Source organism: Salvelinus namaycush, chromosome 1, assembly GCF_016432855.1.
Source record: "Salvelinus namaycush isolate Seneca chromosome 1, SaNama_1.0, whole genome shotgun sequence".
Lineage (NCBI taxonomy): Eukaryota > Metazoa > Chordata > Actinopteri > Salmoniformes > Salmonidae > Salvelinus > Salvelinus namaycush.
This window is the reverse complement of record NC_052307.1, coordinates 45,721,412-45,741,622: the sequence shown is the minus strand read 5'-3', so window position 1 is coordinate 45,741,622 and position 20,211 is coordinate 45,721,412. Positions and strand designations below refer to the sequence as shown.

At 41.5% G+C, this 20,211-nt stretch overlaps 1 protein-coding gene across 2 annotated transcripts; it reads right to left on the bottom strand.

Annotated features, from left to right (window-relative positions):
- Window positions 1-263: 263 nt before the first annotated feature.
- On the bottom strand, window positions 264-7,737 carry rab14 (RAB14, member RAS oncogene family). Of its 2 annotated transcripts, XM_038989457.1 has the most exons (8): window positions 7,607-7,737; window positions 6,645-6,703; window positions 6,328-6,381; window positions 5,741-5,918; window positions 1,556-1,622; window positions 1,353-1,440; window positions 1,204-1,234; window positions 264-1,095 (listed from the first exon to the last, which is right to left on the bottom strand). In XM_038989457.1, the coding sequence occupies exons 2-8, from the start codon at window positions 6,694-6,696 to the stop codon at window positions 918-920; spliced, it is 648 nt and encodes a 215-aa protein (XP_038845385.1). In that variant the 5' UTR covers window positions 6,697-6,703; window positions 7,607-7,737; the 3' UTR covers window positions 264-917. The 2 variants fall into 2 exon arrangements, with proteins under 2 accessions (XP_038845385.1, XP_038845391.1); XM_038989463.1 differs by lacking the exon at window positions 7,607-7,737 and having other exon boundaries at window positions 6,645-7,560.
- Between the last annotated feature and the right edge of the window lie 12,474 nt (window positions 7,738-20,211).

Here is a 20,211-nt window from a genome sequence, read left to right as displayed (position 1 = left end):
TTCCGTAAGGTTTCTAGTAAAAACCCCCCTGCTGGAGCTCCATCTCCACCGAAACGGCCTCCAGACCACATCACAAAAAGTGCAAAGATTTCTCTTGGACTCCACGCCCAGTGTTCTGTCTAACTTTCCAATAGTACATGCTACAGGTCAGATCTCTCTCATTGAGGCACCCAAGAAATTTGACAATTTGGTCTTTCACACGCTCATATTCTACATTATACTATACCCATCATTTCCCACTAATGTTCATTAAAATAAATGGGTAAAAAAATAACAAATATTTTATAATAATTATACCGAACAAAAAGTCAATCCAACGTATTCCAAGACCGATAAAATCTCCGGAAACGTTTAAAAAGAATTAACAATTTGGTGAATGGTTATACACGTTGAGTGAATCATGCATCCATTATCTTTGGTATCTGTGCCTGTTTGCTAAGTATTTTGCAGCCACTCTTAATAATTTAATTTGAATTAAAACAGTACTACATTCAAAACACCACAAGAGTGATGAATCATTCCATTTATAGTTATGCACATCATGGTTTCTTCTGTGGATAGAAAAAGGCTTTTTCTTCAGTAGAGCAGCCAGCCAGCCACAAAGGCCTGTTGCTGTGTTCTAATCACAATGTGTGACCCATGAGGCTTGCTCATCTCATCATAGGTGCTGGGTGCACTGGGTTATGTAGGCTATGGGGACATACAGTATAGCTGTGTGAGATAGATACGGGGAGACAGAGAAAGAGAGGGAGATGGATGTAGATGGCTGGTAGTGGTATAAAGCCCATCCCTGGCTCAGAGCCTACTGGGGCCCAGACTGTCAGTGCCTTGGTGGAGGCATGTGAGCTCCTGGGTGGTGGAGGGAGGCTGTGGCACAGGGGGGCAAAGGTCAGCTGGAGGGTCAGCGGGTGTGGTCATTAGCAGCTGCAGCCTTCCTTCTGGGGCTGCAGTTCACTGGTCAGCCGGCCGCCCTGCGGGGCGGAGGGCTTGTGCTGGACACCAGACTCGGCGGCGTTCAGGTCCAGGCTTCCATCCTGAATGTTCTGGTAGATCTTCTTGGCTGCCTCCAGGAACGCGTCCTCCACATTCTCACCCCTGGGTTACAGGAAAACAACAGACTCAGGCACAATGGACTGACTAGTCTCCTAGTAACTTCAATGCACTCTTTGATGCAAGTGAAAACATTTGGGTGTGTTAACTTACGTCTTTGCACTAGCCTCTAGGAACAATAGACCTACAAAAACAGACTGAATTAGGTTCATAAGAAAAGTTGTTTGCAAATAGAAAGTGATTGTTCAAACTTTGATTCCCATGATCTACAGTACACGGAGATCTGCTGTGATAAACCTTACCGTTCTCCTCAGCAAACTGCTTAGCCTCCTCATAGGTTACATCTCGCTGGGCCTCCAAGTCTGCCTTGTTACCAATAAGAATTATCACCTGGGGAGATAGCACAAAGGCCAGGGTTGTCATGGCAGCATGGAAATATACAACTGTCTTGTAAAGACATCCCACAGTTTGATCAGGAGTTCAGATTTCCAGCTGTCTGACTCACAGTATTAGGGTTGGTGAGGTTTCTAGCATCAGTCAGCCAGCTGCTAAGGTGGTTGTATGTGCTTCTCCTACAGGAAAGGACAAGAGAACATTTGGAACCATAACAATAATAGAATTTCAGTTCAAATGTACAAAGACATAATACCAGATAAGTCATTGTGAATACAAGACAATGGAAATTGGACAAAAGGTTAAATGGGGTTACTGAATACATGCTAATTCCCAACACTCGAATGCTGGGCACCTTATGGGCTGGTTTGCCAAAACCCAGATTTTGCATAGGCCTGGATTTAAAAAGCACTTTAAATTGACATTCTCCATTAAACATGCTTTTTAGTCCAGGACTAGGCTTAATCTGTGAGGCTAGATAAATAATCAATGTAATAGTCGCCAGGGCCCGCGTTATGGGCGGGCCTTAAGGGGCCTGGTCCGCTCTACCGTATCCCCTTGCCCTCCAAATCAAATATTGATAATTTATTTGAACGGCGTGAGCCGACAGAAAGACGCATCAATCTCATAAGTCACCCGAACCAGCATCCCTCTGTCTCAGTGTGTGTGGCCAATGTATGTGATGCTGTCTGGACAAAAAGACTATGGCATGTCATACTCTTTTTGTCCAGACAGCACCAGATACACTATATATACACAAGTATGTAGACCCCTTCAAATTAGTGGATTTGGCTATTTCACCCATCCCCGTTGCTAACAGGTGTATAAAATCGAGCACACAGTCATGCAATCTCCATAGACAAACATTGGCAGTAGAATGGCCTTACTGAAGAGCTCAGTGACTTTCAACGTGGGACAGTCATAGGATGCCACCTTTCCAACTAGTCAGTTCTTCAAATTTCTGCCCTGCTAGAGCTGCCCCGGTTAACTGCAAGTGCTCTTATTGTGAAGTGGAAACGTCTAGGAGCATCAACGGCTAAGCCGCGTGGTAGGCCACACAAGCTCACAGAACGGGACTGAAGCACGTAAAAATCGTCTGTCTTCGGTTGCAACACCCACTTTCCCGAGTTCCAAACTGCCTTTGGAAGCAATGTCAGCACAAGAACTGTTTGTCGGGAGCTTCATGAAATGGGTTTCCATAGCCGAGCAGCCGCACACAAGCCTAAGATCACCATGCGCAATGCCAAGCGTCGCCTGGAGTGGTGTAAAGCTCACCGCCATTGGACTCTGGAGCAGTGGAAACTAGAGGTCGACCGATTAACCGGAATGGCCGATTAATTGGGGCCGATTTCATCGGTATTTTTGGACACCGATTTGGCTGATATTTAAAAAAAAAAAAAATATTATTAAACTAGGCAAGTCAGTTAAGAACACATTCTTATTTTCAATGACTGGCTAGGAATGGTGGGTTAACTGCCTTGTTCAGGGGCAGAACGACAGATTTTTACCTTTTCTGCTCAGGGATTCAATCTTGCAACCTTATAGTTAACTAGTCCAACGCTCTAACCACCTGCTTTACATTGCACTCCACGAGGAGCCTGCCTGTTCCGCGAATGCAGTAAGAAGCCAAGGTAAGTTGCTAGCTAGCATTAAAAGTATCTTATAAAAAACAATCAATCATAATCACTAGTTAACTACACATGGTTGATGATATTACTAGTTTATCTAGCGTGTCCTGCGTTGCATATAATCGATGCAGGGCGCATTTGCGAAAAAGGACTGTCGTTGCTCCAACGTGTACCTAACCATAAACATCAATGCCTTTCTTAAAATCAATACACAAGTATACATTTTTAAACCTGCATATTTAGTTAACTTCTTTGGGGTAGGGGGCAGTATTTTCACGTCCGGATGAAAAGCATGCCCAGAGTAAACGGCCTGCTATAAAGCCATAAAAGCTAGAATATGCATATTATTATTATTATGCATGTATTTTTATCTAACGGGTGGCATCCATAAGTCTAAATATTCCTGTTACATTGCACAACCTTCAATGTTATGTCATATTTACGTAAAATTCTGGCAAATTAGTTCGCAACGAGCCAGGAGGCCCAAACTGTTGCATGACTCTGCGTGCAATGAACGCAAGAGGTGACACAATTTCACCTGGTTAATATTGCCTGCTAACCTGGATTTCTTTTAGCTAAATATGCAGGTTTAAAAATATATACTTCTGTGTATTGATTTTAAGAAAGGCATTGATGTCTATGGTTAGGAATGAGCTTTTGTTAAATCATCCTCCGTTTGGCGAAGTTGGCTGTCTTTGTTAGGAAGAAATAGTCTTCACACAGTTCGCAACGAGCCAGGCGGCCCAAACTGCTGCATATACCCTGACTCTGTTGCAAGAGAAGGGACACCATTTCCCTAGTTAAAAGAAATTAATGTTAGCAGGCAATATTAACCTCTCTAAGGTACGTGAGACGGTAGCGTCCCACCTCTTCAACAGCCAGTGAAACTGCAGGGCACCAAATTCAAAAACAGAAATCTCATAACTAAAATTCCTCAAACATACATGTATTTTACACCATTTTAAAGATACACTTGTTGTAAATCCAGCCACAGTGTCCGATTTCAAAAAGGCGTTACGACGAAAGCACACCATCTGATTATGTTAGGTCAGTACCTAGTCACAGAAAAACACAGCCGTTTACATTGGCGCGTTACGTTCAGTAATGTTTTGCTACCAAAACATCCGGTGATTTTGCCGAGAGCCACATCAATTTACAGAAATACTCATAATAAACATTGCTAAAAGATACAACTGTTATGCATGGAACTTTAGATAAACTTCTCTTTAATGCAACCACTGTGTCAGATTTCAAAAAAGCTTTACCGAAAAGGCAAACCATGCAATAATCTGAGTCGGCGCTCAGAGACCAAAACAAGCCATAAAGATACCCGCCATGTTGTAGAGTCAACAGAAGTCAGAAATAGCATGATAAATATCCACTTACCTTTGATGCTCTTCATCAGAATGCACTCCCAGGTATCCCAGTTCCACAATAAATGTTTGTTTTGTTCCATAAAGTCCATCATTTATGTCCAAATACCTCCTTTTTGTTTGTGCGTTTAGTACACAAATCGAAATTCACGATGCGCAGGCCAGACGAAAAGTCAGAAAATTCCATTACAGTTCGTAGAAACATGTCAAACGATGTATAGAATCAATCTTTAGGATGTTTTTAACATAAATCTTCAATAATGTTTCAACCGGACAATTCCTTTGTCTTTAGAAAGGAAAAGGAACGCAGCTACCTGTCACGCCTGAGTGAGCTCATGGCACTCTGCCAGACATCTGGTTGAAACAGCTCTCATTCTCTCCCCGTTCACAGTAGAAGCCTCAAACAAGGTTCTAAAGACTGTTGACATCTAGCCTTAGGAAGTACAATATGACCCCATAGACACTGTATATTGGATAGGCAAAGACTTAACCTACAAACCTCAGATTTCCCACTTCCTGGTTGGATTTGTTCCTCAGGTTTTTGCCTGCCATATGAGTTCTGTTATACTCAGACATCATTCAAACAGATTTCGAAACTTCAGAGTGTTTTCTATCCAAATCTACTAATAATATGCATATCTTAGCTTCTGGGCCTGAGTAGCAGGCAGTTTACTCTGGGCACCTTATTCATCCAAGCTACTCAATACTGCCCCCAGCCATAAGAAGTTAAGATCGGTGTGGTAGAACTTGACTGGCCTGTACAGAGGCCTGACCTGAACTCCATTGAACACCTTCGGCAGGAATTGGAAGGACGACTGCAAGCTAAGCCTAATCGCCCAACCTCACTAATGCTCGTGGCTGAATGGAGGCTGTTATATAGCAGCAAAGGGAGGGAACCAATTCCATATTAATGCCCATGATTTTGTCATGAGATGTTCGACAAGCAGGTGTCCACATACTTTTGGTAATGTAGTGTATATCCAACAGTAACAAACTAATGAAAATGCTTTTGTGTTATTTGAAAAAAAATCAAATCGTATTCTAATGTTACCTAAGACCTTCATAAACACAACCAAATTATTATATTTGCGATAGCATATATGAAATGTATTAATAACACGGTTAGAATGTTGCAGTCAAGCTCAGTCGCTTGAAGGGGGTTCCCTCGAAGCAAAGCAGTTCTAGCGTAAAACATTATTGTCCCCTTATGGAAATCAAATGCCCGTCCAACTGCTTAGTTCTGGTGCTGGCCCTGATAGTCACTTCAAGTAAAGCCCAGCTGAGATCCTGGCCTACCTGGTGATGTCATAGACCATGAGTGCCCCTGCTGCTCCCCTGTAGTAGCTGCGTGTGACGGCCCTGAAGCGCTCCTGTCCCGCAGTGTCCCAGATCTGCAGTTTGATCTTCTGGCCGCTCACCTCGATTATCCTTGTGCCAAACTCGACTCCAATAGTGTGGGGGCAGTCTGCCATGACTGTTGGGAAAACAGATAGGCCCTGTTAGCTTACTAAAAGTATCTATTGAAGAGAGTATCTTGAGTGCAGTGCACATTTCTTGGTTTGTTAACAGAGGTGTATTCACTGCGAACCAAACTAAAGTAAACAGGAGGGTCTAATCCCAACTTGTCCAATAAATCCTATTCTGCATGGTGACTATGTTGACTTGTGTCTGTATTCTGTTTGTATATTGCTGTAAATGTACTTGGCAAATAAAGGTCATTATAATACTGAAGAAACACTTGATTCTGTTGCAAAATATTTTGCTAGTGTGCACTAAGTAACCTTGAATGGAAAGTAAACTTTGTAAACATGCAGTGGTACAGTAACATGATTGTGTACAATCTTCCATAAAGGAGACACCACTGCTTTTTAGACCATACTCACATTTCTTTTCTGTGAACTGGTGAAGCAGGCATGATTTCCCTACACCCATATCCCCTGTAGTGGGAGAAAACAAAGCAATATAGGCAATGCTTACAATTATTCAAAGGTTTATATGAAACAGTGATGTTGAAGATTTATGGGAAGAGTGTTGTAGTTAGGCTCATTTATAAAAGAGTTCAGGATAAGTATGTACACTTAAGCAGTATTCTCATTGAAGGCACTTTTACATAAGACCAAAACAACTGCGATGAGACATCAACTAACATTCAGATTCGTTTCAGTGAGCTATGTAAAATATTGGAATCTTGCCCACTTACCAATAATAATGTATTTGAAGATGTAGGAGTAGTTGTATGGAGCAGTAGTCATTTCGGCTCTTGAATAAAGAAAGGAACGTCAATTTGAATTAAACGTTCTAGCTAGCAATAACACCAACCATAATGTAAACTGTAAACAACCATGCCACAGCCTGAGGCCCACTACAACAGTCAAACTCGAATTGAAAACCATAAGCTAGCTATAACGTTAGCTAGGTAGCTAGCTAGCAAACTGATATATTTTGTCGTCATCTAGCCTATGCCATAATAAACATATTGCGAACTTCAAATTCACTTTGGCTATCTACTCCGATTTCAGAGCACTCTCGTCAGCGTGCCAGAGCACAGAAAACCTGATGAATTTACGAACGCTCAACACCCGAATATGGCCCGTGCCAGTAAACGTCGGCAAAAAAAACGTAATTAACGTGTTCCCAGCAGCACAGCAACAGCCACCAACTGCTAGAGTGAGTAAAATGGTCAGAGTGAGGTGTTCTCTCAGTTAGTTTGGGTGCTTGACTGCCGTTGTGAGGTTAGAACACTCGGACCCTATTCCTCAGTCAAAGCGTCCAGTGTGCGCTCTGAACGCTCATTTACGAACTGACAATCTAACAACGCTCTGAATTTACAAACGCCCAGAGCTCACTCTGGCACTCAAACGTCAATTTACGAACACACCCTAAGTTAGGCCTATTCGATTTTGAAAATGTGGTGCTAGCTAGATCAGAGGAAAAGGGCGAAACAGTAATGTAATGGGGAAAACCTAGCGTGCTACATTGGCAACTGTAACGTTGGCCAAAGGGAACTCCCATTCAGTTGCTAGCTAGTTAGCTATCTGACTCTTGCGCAAGTTAGCATTAGCTAGCTAACGTTATGCATTTAGCTAATTTAAAGTAACGTTGAGCGGTACCAAACTTGAATTCCCCAATTTCAGATAAACATGATACATGTCTTTGTTTTACCTTGTATTTGAATACTTATCTAGCTGTCTAACCCGGCGATCTGATAAATTGGTCCTTTTAAGAGGCTTTCACAATTCTTCATCAATAACAGCTAGCGCAACCAAGTTCAGCTGTATACCGCAACCTACTGGACAGGAGTACACTCAGCTAACGCTGCACTGATATGGAAGTGATCATTTTTTCTCATGGGGTTTTTCCAATGATGTGTAAATGATGTGATGATGTGTATATATGACACTGTTGGGGAAGCTACTCTGAAAAGACAGTTTACCAAGCTACCAGTTACTTCACTCTGAAAGAAGTTAAGCTAGGCTAGTGGCCAATCCTCAAAAATGGCTTTAGTTTTTGAGATACCCCTACCAAATGTAGAACAAAACACAACCATGTTTAAAAAAAATCTGTCTCCCATTTATGAAATGGATTGTTGTGAAAAATATTTTACTGCAAAAGGGGTTACATTTATAGATATTGGGGGACACACACTAACCTTAAAACATGCAGAATAATGCCTGGCTGGAGGGGGGCACATATCAAATCAAAATGTATTTGACACATGTGCCGAATACAACAGGTGTAGATCGTACAGTGAAATGCTTACTTACAAGCCCATAACCAACAATGCTTTAAGTAAAAAATAAATAAAAAAGTGTTAAAACATTGATTTCTTATGATTTCTTATAAGCTTCCGGGTTGGAGTCCCGCTCCTTGAAAGCAGCAGCTCTACTCTTTAGCTCAGTGCGGATGTTGCCTGGAGTCCATGGCTTCTGGTTGGGGTATGTACATACAGTCACTGTGGGGATGATGTCATCGAGGTACTTATTGATGAAGCCAGTGACTGATGTGAGAACACTAAGGTAACCTGCCTAGATGACTACCGAACCATAGCACTCACGTCTGTAGCCATGAAGTGCTTTGGAAGGCTGGTCATGGCTCACATCAACACCATTATCCAAGAATCCCTAGACCCACTCCAATTTGCATACCGCCCCAACAGATCTATTGCACTCAACACTGCCCTTTCCCACCTGGACAAAAGGAACACCTATGTGAGAATGCTATTCATTGACTACAGCTCAGCGTTTAACACCATTGTGCCCTCAAAGCTCATCACTAAACACCTCCCTCTGCAACTGGATCCTGGAATTCCTGACAGGACGCCCCCAGGTGGTAAGGATAGGTAACAACACATCTGCCACGCTGATCCTCAACACGGGGGCCCCTCAGGGGTGCGTGCTCAGTCCCCTCCTTGTACTCCCTGTTCACTCATGACTGCATGGCCAAGCACGACTCCCAACACCATCATGACTTTTGAATATTGACTGCAAGGTAGACAATATTGGAACATACATGAATTTGTCTTGAACTGCAATCTGGTCATATGTCCCAGTCTTTTCGTTTCATCTTGTGTCAAATCTTGAGCCAATGACATGTTCAACTGGTTCTACAGTTTCCCACTTCTCTGTGAAAGAATGTGGACCTCTTGCATTCAGAATTCAGCACAGTGAAAGGATTCTCTAACCCTTCAAAACATGCCTCAACTTTCTTGGACATTTCAGTTTGTCCTTCATCGCACAGAACATTCTTAATGACAGTTTCTTTAGCTCGCTGTTGGATATCATGAACTCTCTTCCATGGAATTCACAACAGAATTAACTGTACTTTGACCTACATCTGCTGCCTTTAGATCAGCAATTACAGACGCACAACTATTTACAATGTCTGGGGAAGACATCACTGACTCACTCTACATTTTCAGTCAACACTTCTCCAACATCATTACCCTTACAAGTGTTAAAGGTGCTTTGAGGGTTTGAAAAAAATCGACATCACCGACTGAACCAAATTAACTGCTAATGTGACAATTATTTAACTTGAAGTAGCTGGAGCAGTTTTGCCTTGAAGAATGGGCAAAAATCCCAATGGCTAGATGTGCCAAGCTTATGGAGAAATACCCCAAGAGACTGGCAGCTGTAATTGCTGCAAGAGGTGGCTCTACAAAGTATTAACTTTGGGGGGGTGAATAGTTATGCACGCTCAAGTTTTCAGGTTTTTGTCATATTTCTTGTTTGTTTCACAATAAAAATATTTTGCATCTTCAAAGTGGTAGGCATGTTGTGTCAATCCAATGTCATATTTCTTGTTTGTTTCACAATAAAAATATTTTGCATCTTCAAAGTGGTAGGCATGTTGTGTCAATCCAATGATACAAACCCCCCAAAAATCTATTTTAATTCCAGGTTGTAAGGCAAAAAAATAGGAAAAATGCCAAGGGGGGTGAATACTTTCACAAGCCACTATAACTTTGTTTTCCCAAGGAATGACAGCGATGGAAGAAGTTGCCACCACCAGTATTTCAGGAAGACCTTGGTGAGTGGTGAAAAAATCCTTATAAGTTGGTTGGTGTTGTCATGTCTTTGGCATTATTAAAGTGAAGACTGTTATTTTATCAAATCAATTCTCTGTAATTATTATTACATGGTTAAACTAATCATGTAAATGTAATTAACTAGGAAGTCGGGGCACCAAGGAAAGTCTTCAGATTACAAAGTTATAATTTTCCTAATATAACTCTTCAGATATTTTAATATCTGATCAGTTAGTCTTCTAATTAATGAATTATTCTTTACCTCACGTTAGTCTCATTCCAAACGTCGTAAATTGTTGGTTATCTGCACGAACCCAGCCTTTACTATGAATCATCCACACACCAATTGTCTTAATAATGTATTTACAAACTAACTAAATAATCAAAGTAATGTATAAACACACAAACAGTAGATATGGTTACAAGGAAATGATAGGGGAGGTTCCCTAGTGGGCTAAGCCGATATGACGGCTTGGTGGACAAAGGGAAGTGGGTGTGGACTGAGAACAGGCGGAAAAGAACAGAGGGCTCACTACACACAGTTGATAATTATATTAATTGAAATGCTAATCCATTGCACATGAACGCTCATTCGTTCGGGAATAATTGCAATCAATATATATTTACACCCAGTGTGTCGTCGTGATCTCTGTTGGAATCGTCAGTCCTTCTAACCTTCTTACTGATTGTAGCTGGTCTGACTGTTGCTGGCATTGGTACTGGTACTCAAGGGGACCAGTTATCCTACCGATTTATTCTGAAATACTATCCTCCCGGAACACATAATTAGAGCATTTTACAAGATGTATTGTAGTTGAACCTATGCATGGCAAGGCATGACTATTTTTGCCATTTGTTTGAGGTGGAAGTCCAGTGTGGTATACTTCAGTAATATCTTAGATGTGTTCTAAGGTTGTCCCCGTCTAGGGGCCTGTCTGCTCCTCACTGTTTTCATAGGGGAGTTTACAACTAGATTTGATTTATGCTCTGGCGGCCTCATACGGTGTTGCATGTAGTCTCGACCCCCCCCCCCCCCCCCCCCCCCCCCCCCACCAGCCTCATCATGGGTCTGGGCTACTATTCCCCCCCTTTGTGTCTCGGGACGCCCCCGAGGCACCAATGATAGGGTCGGACCCTATGTGCGAGTTGTCAGCAGCCGCGTTATGAGAATGGCTGTAACCTTTCAACCAAATCTCCTGGTGTTTGTGCTTCAAAACGCTCAGTGGCTGTCGAGGCCTGTCAGTCACCACAGCATTCGTGTGTGGCAACCTCTTCAGTACCTGTGAACTGAGATGAGGATATCTGTCTGTGATATCGCAAAATGTTTCACCAGTGGTAGTCATCGGGTCAGTTGCGGGACTGCCGCCATTAGTGTCATTGTAAGGGGTGACAGTCCCCCACAAACGGAAGGTGTATCATCGGAAGCAGAGTACACTCTGTGCATCAATGTTTTTCTTGCTGAGACAGCCGCAGTGCTTGCGGAAGTGTCCGAAGGGCAAGAGAAGTTCATCTCAACTACCGTATTGCACGACTGCAAGGAGGAGGGAAGTTGCTCATTCACAGAGGCAGCTGGCTCGAAATCATGAAACGAATGGTCAGTCAGGTTGGCTGATGGAATGTGTCGAGATATCGTAATATCTCCTTGGATTGGATTCTGCACCAAGAGGTTTCTAAACGTCTTTTTCCCGATGGGTGCTTTCGACAGATACCCCTCGTGAATGATTACGTTGCAGCTAGCGTTAGGAGAAGACAGTGTGGTCAGTGGAGAAGGAACTGTGGCCTGTGACCATACATGGTTGGTTTTCCAATCTATCAGTTGGAGTAACCGATCCATCAAGTCTGCTCCAAGTAGCAGGGGTTCAGATTCGAGGCTGGTAACATACACAGGGTGAACGAGCGATACGTCCTGGAAGTGTAGTTTCAGCATGACTCTCAATGTGAGAGGCGAGGTAGTCTGAGTGACCCCTCGAAGTGTAGTATCACATCGTTCCACTTTTAACCAACGTTTAGTTGGTTTCAAAGCCCTTTTGAGGTAATTGAACAATGTTTGAGAGATGAGCGATATTGTCACGCCCAAATCAATTAGCGCATGACAAGTTAAACAGTCCTCCAAGACTGTTTCCAGGTATGGGCGTTTAGATTTGTGTTTAGTGGATATAGTCCCCACGAAGTGGAGTGGTCGTTTGCAACGATGTGATGTGCCATTTCTGTTCAAGTTGAAAGCAGATCGACTTTTCCGATTTTGAGTGGGCTTGGCTTTAATGAAGCGTTTGACCTTTTTCTTCGCAACCTTTGTATCAGAGTCTATAGACAAAGCCTGTGGGCTTGTTTCTTGATCAAGCAGGCCCTGGATAGGGTCTCGAGTGAGAACGGGAGAAATTAGAATTTTAACTGACACTTTTCGTGGGTTGGGTGCAGGAACGTAGCGAACAGGTCGATTGTAGCGGTAGTCGTTTTGATGGCGACGTACTTTACAGTTACTTTACAGTTATTTCGACCGCGGAGGCTATTGGAATCGTGGTTTTGTGGTAGAAACCGTTGTTGTGCGTAATCTCTCAATGCTCTGATACCTGTGTGCTCCTGGGCAAACTTCAAGACCGAATGGTCAGGTCTCTTAGCGTTGTGAGCTTTTGATACCTCAAAAGCTGTGCTTGCAAGCTCTCTGAGTTGTAAGATAGACAAGCCAACGTGGGCTGCAGGCCCCAAGTTGGAATGAAGGTGGGATACATGTTTGACAGAAACATTTGTTTGAATGGTAACAGCTCTTCCATTCCTGTTTCAGTGAGTAGGCCAAAGTAAGCTGAACAAGCTTGTGGGTGTTCGTTCCGAGCTTGTTTGACGGTGTTAGCCAGTGAGCTATCGTGTTTGCGAGTCGCAGAACCACTGAATTCTAATTTTAAAGCTGTGGCAATTTTAGCGTAGTCATTTAGCACGTGTTGCTGTTGTAGACGAATGAACCTTGTCTTGTGTCTATTTGACATTTTCTTTAACAGGTAAACCCTGTCAGAACCCGTAGCGTTCGGGTAGCCATCTAATGTGTCCTCTATGTCAGCTAGGAGCATCTCAGTATCGTTTGGCTGACCTGGAATGGGGTCAAAGGTGGGGAAATTCTTGACGAGTTTGTCAAGGTATTCCGCGCCAAGCGGGCGGAGAGGTTTGGCTTCTTTCTGTGGGGAAATTGGGGCCGAAAGGCCAAGAGGAGAAGACTGAGGGACACATGAGGGAGGCAAAGTCTGAAACCTATTTGAGTGAAACCTGTCTTCACTCCTTTGAGTGCCGGGCTCCGGTTGCTTGGTTGGGTAGTCACGCTGTAGCGCGTGATCGTTCAGGAATTCCACCAGATTGTACCTAAGGGTGGTATTCTGCTGCATTGCAGAGTCCACTTGAGTGCTTAGAGTACTGATTTTGGACATGTGAGAGTCGCTCTTGCTCCTTTCGGTCTCAAACTTATCTGTCATGGTTTGCAGATAGAGGTCTTGAGTACGGAGCGAGAGATTCAGTGATGAGATTTCCTCCGCTTGCTTAGAAATCAATATTTCCATCTTCATCACCTGAGTTCTCTCATCATTCATTTGGTCAGTGACTTCAATGAGTTCTGCTGATTTGTCATCCAACTTAGTCATTGTGTTCATTAACTGACCGTCTTTAGTCAGCAGCATTTGAAGTAGAACATTGTTACTTTGAGTAATGTTCAACAAAACTGCATGCATGTTATCAAGTTGACCGTGCCTGTTTGTAGATAACTCGTCAGATTTATCTAGTTTGGCCTGGACATCATCGTATTTAAATTTGGCTAAATTGAGTTGTTCCTGTAGCATACGATTTTGTTCCTGTAGAAGACAATTTTGTTGAAGAGTTTGTGCTTGTTCATCGTCATAAGTTTTTGCAATTACATTTAATTGTTCAGTTTTCAAATGCAGTTCCATAGCTAGCCAAATGTTATCCTTTTCTGCATTTGTCATTGGTTTCCCGGTTCTCTCCACCTGTCCCTTTATGTCTCACATTACCTGTTTGTGCTTCATCTGTGCACTGCGGTATTGGATCGATGCCAATCTAGGATGGCAAGACATCAGGGCTAGACTGGAGAGAACCTTTACGAGGCCTGCGCCCGTTGGCTGATTTTGGAGAGCGTTGTTGTCTGCTGTTTTTCCGCTAATGGCATAATTAGGGTTGGTGTCACTGCTGAGGTCAGAGGTCAATCCATTTATGGGTGGAGGTTCACTAATTAGCGGGCGAGTGGGGGCTACCCCATCTGATAAGCTTGCACATTATTAGAACATTTGAAAGGAAATTTTCCAAAGTATGGTTTTGGAGTATGTTGGAAGCTGCAAAGATGATTTTAATCTATTTATAGACATTAATGAACCATCAGTACTATACCAGTAATGTGGGAGTTGGACGTGAATGAATTTGCAAAGGCAAATTGAATTAATTAATCAATGATAATGATTAATCATACCTGGATAGGCTATCTGGGAAATAAACTTTACTTAACCTGGGAAGTTGGTTCATCTAGGTTACTATTGAAAAGTTTATTGAACATTATTGAAGATTTATGTTAAAAACATCCTAAAGATTGATTCAATACATCGTTTGACATGTTTCTACTGACTGTTACGGAACTTTTTGACATTTCGTCTGCTTTTAGTGAACGTGCTTTGTGACTTTGGATTTGTTTACCAAACACGCTCACAAAAGTAGCTATTTGGACATAAATGATGGACATTACCGAACAAATAGAACATTTCTTTTGGAAGTGGGAGTCCTGGGAGTGCATTTCGACGAAGATCAGCAAAGGTAAGTGAAGATTTATAATGCTATTTAGGACTTTTGTTGACTCCACAATTTGGCGGGTAACTGTATGGCTTGCTTTTGTGGCTGAACGCTGTTCTCAGATTATTGAATATTGTGCTTTTGCCGTAAAGCTTTTTTGAAATCTGACACAGCGGTTGCATTAAGAACAAGTTTATCTTTAATTCTATGTAAAATATGTATCTTTCATCAAAGTTTATGATGAGTATTTCTGTTATTTGATGTAGCTCTCTGCAATTTCTCCGGATATTTTGGAGGCATTTCTGAACATGGCGCCAATGTAAACTGAGGTTTTTGGATATAAATATGAACTTTATCGAACAAAACATATATGTATTGTGTAACATGAAGTCCTATGAGTGTCATCTGATGAAGATCATCAAAGGTTAGTGATTCATTTTATCTCTATTTCTGCTTTTTGTGACTCCTGTCTTTGGCTGGAAAAATGGCTGTGTTTTTCTGTGATTTTGCGGTGACCTAACATAATCGTTTGTGGTGCTTTCGCTATAAAGCATTTTTGAAATCGGACACTGTGGTGGGATTAACAAGAAGTGTATCTTTAAAATGGTGTGAAATACTTGTATGCTCGAGGAATTTTTATTATGAGATTTCTGTTGTTTGAATTTGGCGCCCTGCACTTTCACTGGCTGTTGTCATATCGATCCCGTTAACGGGATTGCAGCCTTAATTCTTATGGCTGCAAGCCCGATGTCGGTACACTTATGACAACAGCCAGCTCAAGTGCAGGGCGCGAAATTCAAAATATATTTTTTAGAAATATTTAACTTTCACACATTAACAAGTCCAATACAGCATTTGAAAGATAAACATCTTGTGAATCCAGTCAACACCACGTATATTTATGTTAGCTCACCACCAAATACAAAAAAGGACAGACATTTTTCACAGCACAGGTAGCATGCACAAAACCAACCTAACTAACCAAGAACCAACCAAACTAACCAAGAAACAACTTCATCAGATGACAGTCTTATAACATGTTATACAATAAATCTATGTTTTGTTCGAAAAATGTGCATATTTGAGGTATAAATCAGTTTTACATTGCAGCTACCATCACAGCTACCGTCACAAATAGCACCGAAGCAGCCAAAGTAATTACAGACACCAACGTGAAATACCTAAATACTCATCATAAAACATTTCTGAAAAATACATGGTGTACAGCAAATGAAAGACAAGCATCTTGTGAATCCAGCCAATATTTCCGATTTCTTAAGTGTTTTACAGCGAAAACACAATATAGCATTATATTAGCTTACCACAATAGCCAGAAACACAAGCCATTTACCAGCAGCAAAAGTTAGCGATCGTAATAAACCAGCAAAAGATATATAATTTTTGACTAACCTTGATAAGCTTCATCAGATGACAGTCCTATAACATCAGGTTATACATGCACTTATGTTTTGTTTGAAAATGTGCATATTTAGAGCTGAAATCAGTGGTTATACATTGTGCTAACGTAGCATCTTTTTCCCAGAATGTCCGGATATTTTTATGACACTCACCTATTCTGACCAAATAACTATTCATAAATGTTACTAAAAAATACATGTTGTATAGGAAATGATAGATACACTAGTTCTTAATGCAATCGCCGTGTTAGAATTCTAAAAATAACTTCATTACGACATCCAGCTTACGTTATGGCGAGAGAGTGCCCAAAATCTGGGCGCAAACTATTAGTAAACATGTTCCGACAGATATATGAAATAGCATCATAAATGGGTCCTACTTTTGATGATATTCCATCAGAATGTTGTACAAGGGGTCCTTTGTCGGGAACAATCGTTGTTTGGTTTTAGAATGTCCTCTTCTCCAGTCAATTAGCACGGAAAGCTAGCAAAGTGGCGCGAAGCTCTCCTTCGTGAACAAACGCAGACAACGCAACACGCCTAACGTCCCGAAAAAATGTCAATAATCTAATAAAACTATATTGAAAAAACATACTTTACGATGATATTGTCACATTTATCAAATAAAATCAAAGCCGGAGCTATTAGCCGTCTATAACGACAGCTTTTCAGAAGGCAATCCCCGGGTACTTCTCGCGCCTTCCTGAAAACAAGAAATTGGTGACACGTCATGCCAAGAGCTCTTATTCGGCCTCAGATCAAGTTATACACTCCATTTCTTCTCTCACTCCCTATTGACATCTAGTGGAAGCCGTATGAAGTGCATGTATACTAATACATATCAAGCACATTTATAGGCAGGCCCTAGAACAGAGCATCGATTTCAGATTTTCCACTTCCTGTCAGGAAGTTTGCTGCAAAATGAGTTCTGTTTTACTCACAGATATAATTCAAACGGTTTTAGAAACTAGAGAGTGTTTTCTATCCAATAGTAATAATAATATGCATATTGAACGAGCAAGAATTGAGTACGAGGCCGTTTGAAATGGGCACCTTTTATCCAGGCTACTCAATACTGCCCCTGCAGCCCAAAGAAGTTAAGCATCTCCAATCCAAAATTAAATCTAGAATCGGCTTCCTATTTTGCAACAAAGCATCCTTCACTCATTCTGCCAAACATACCCTTGTAAAACTGACTATCCTACCGATCCTTGACTTCGGCGATGTCATTTACAAAACAGCCTCCAACACTCTACTCAGCAAACTGGATGCAGTCTATCACAGTGCCATCCGTTTTGTCACCAAAGCCCCATACCCACCCACCACTGCGACCTGTATGCTCTCGTCGGCTGGCCCTCGCTACATATTCGTCGCCAGACCCACTGGCTCCAGGTCATATATAAGTCTTTGCTAGGTAAAGCTCCGCCTTATCTCAGTTCACTGATCATCATAACAACACCCACCCGTAGCACACGCTCCAGCAGGTATATCTCACTGGTCATCCCCAAAGCCAACACCCACTTTGGCCGTGTTTCCTACCAGTTCTCTGCTGCCAATGACTGTAACAAATTGCAAAAATCGCTGAAGTTGGAGACATATCTCCCTCACTAACTTTAAGCATCAGCTATCTGAGCAGCTTATCGATCGCTGCAGCGATCAGACCATCTGTGAATAGCCCACCCAACTACCTACCTCATCCCCGTATTGTTTTTATTTACTTTTTTGCACACCAGTATTTCTACTTGCACATCATCATCTGCACATCTATCAGTTCAATGTTAATTTGCTAAATTGTAATTACTTCACTACTATGGTCTATTTATTTCCTTACCTCCTTACTCTATTTGCACACACTGTATATAGATTTTTCTATTGTGTTATTGACTGTACTTTTGTTTATCCTATGTGTAACTCTGTGTTGTTTTTTGTCGCAGTGCTTTGCTTTATCTTGGCCAGGTCGCAGTTGTAAATGAGAACTTGTTCTCAACTGGCCTACCTGGTTAAATAAAGGTGAAAAAAATGAACCAGACTTGTGGAGATCTACAATTTTTTTGCCTGAGGTCTTGGCTGAATTTTTTTTAATTTTCCCATGATGTCAAGCGAAGAAGCATTGAGATTGAAGGTAGGCCTTGAAATACATCCACAGCTACACCTCCAATTGACCCAAATTATGTCAATTAGCCTATCAGAAGCTTCTAAAGCCATGACATCATTTTCTGGAATTTTCCAAGCTGTTTAAAGGCACAGTCAACTTAGTGTATGTAAACTTCTGACCCACTGGAATTGTGTATCAGTGAATTATAAGTGAAATAATCTGTCTGTAAACAATTGTTGGAGAAATTACTTGTCATGCACAAAGTAGATGTCCTAACCGACTTGCCAAAACTATAGTTTGTTAACAAGAAATGTGTTCAGTGGTTGAAAAATTAGTTTTAATGACTCCAACCTAAGTGTATGTAAACTTCTGACTTCAACTGGAGCTAGCTACACATCCATAGGCATTTTTATCCTCCACTGCACAATAAGCAACAAAATTGTACATTTAACAACCAGAATTACAATTTCATACTCATGTCACAACACCCATAAAGCTAGCCAGCTAGCTGGCTAATGTTAGCTAGTCAGCTAGCTTGCTAAATTGCAATTTTCATAAATTAACTTTATGATAAAAAAAAATATGCATAATCATTTGTCTCTACATTAACTAACATATTCCTCTCAACTGTACAGTTTTTGCATGATTCGTTATGACGTTATAATCACTTACATTTGCTTCCATCTTAGTACTTTTGTCAGCCATCTTTGCTGAAGAAAGTCTCCAGCCTTGGGTCGCATAGTATCAAATTCATCATGGGAACCACTCGATATGATTGGTCATCGCCCAGCGGTCGCCGCTAGTGATTGGCATAAAGTTGGGAAAATTTATATTTTTCATGCCAAGTTCGCATCACCCAAAGGCCCCCCGCTTTTCACCACTTTCCTTCGGTTGAAAATTAATGGGAAGCGTAGTTTCAACGCGCGGCACTTGTGCTATTGTACATGGGGCATTATGTAAATGTATTATTTTATTTATTTATTTTAATTTTTAAAAAGAAACATGTTTCTTTTGTCATTATGGTGTTTTGTATGTAGGTTGATGAGGGGAAAAAACGATTTAATAATGCTGTAATGTAACAAAATGTGGGAAAAATGGTCTGAATACTTTCCAATTGCACTTTATAGTGTATCTGCAGATCCAAAAGCATCAGGCAGTAGGTCCTCTTATCCTGGTCAAAAACATGGTGGTAGAAAATTCCCATTACATTCTGAATCATAGTGTCCACCAAAATTCTAATGGAAAACACCATATGAGAGCTTTTAAACCTAAGCTCTGCTTTCAGTGTTGTCCATTTTTGTAATTACTATATCCTATGGGAGCAGCCATAACATTTTGGTACTGAAGTAGAAAATCTGACAAAAAACATGACTGAGGGTCACAAATGAGCGAGATTTACTATTCAAGTGTCATCTGTCAACTTTTAGTTGAAAAAACACACTTGAAGCAAATGTAAACATTTAATTAAACCGATTTAATCAAAGAGCAGTTGAACAATAGTTAGCAAAGTTTAGGATGTTGTCTGGCAGCCTGGCAGGCGTGGTGCCAACCGCAAAGCAACTTTCCCTAATGTATCCTGGAGAGAAAGAGAGAGAGAGAGCGGGTGGCAGTGGAGGGATCCTTCAAATATGTGAAAGGGAAGCAGTATTCTAACACACAAGTAACATGTAAAATAGCCTGATGTGGACACCAATTCAGAGGCAAACTTTGTGAAAGTATCTAGGAGTCATCTATAGGTAATACCACACAAAATGAGAAAGAAACACCTTGAGAACATCATGCCAAACAGGAAGTGTAAAGAAGGGTCTTTCCTCAAAAGACAGGGAAGGCGAGGAGGGTCTCAGCTGAGGTCAGAGTTTCTGGAACATCAGCATTCGTGGGTTCGATTACTGGCTCAAAATGGCCAGAAGCAAAGTACTTTCTTCTGAAACGCGTCAGTCTATACTTGTTCTGA

Coding starts and splice junctions, on each gene's coding strand:
- rab14 (XM_038989457.1), bottom strand. CDS start 6,696: ATGACTACTGCTCCATACAACTACTCCTACATCTTCAAATACATTATT. Junction 6,382..6,644: donor CTTCAAATACATTATTATTG/GTAAGTGGGCAA, acceptor CTCCCACTACAG/GGGATATGGGTGTAGGGAAA. Junction 1,096..1,203: donor CTAGAGGCTAGTGCAAAGAC/GTAAGTTAACAC, acceptor CCTGTAACCCAG/GGGTGAGAATGTGGAGGACG.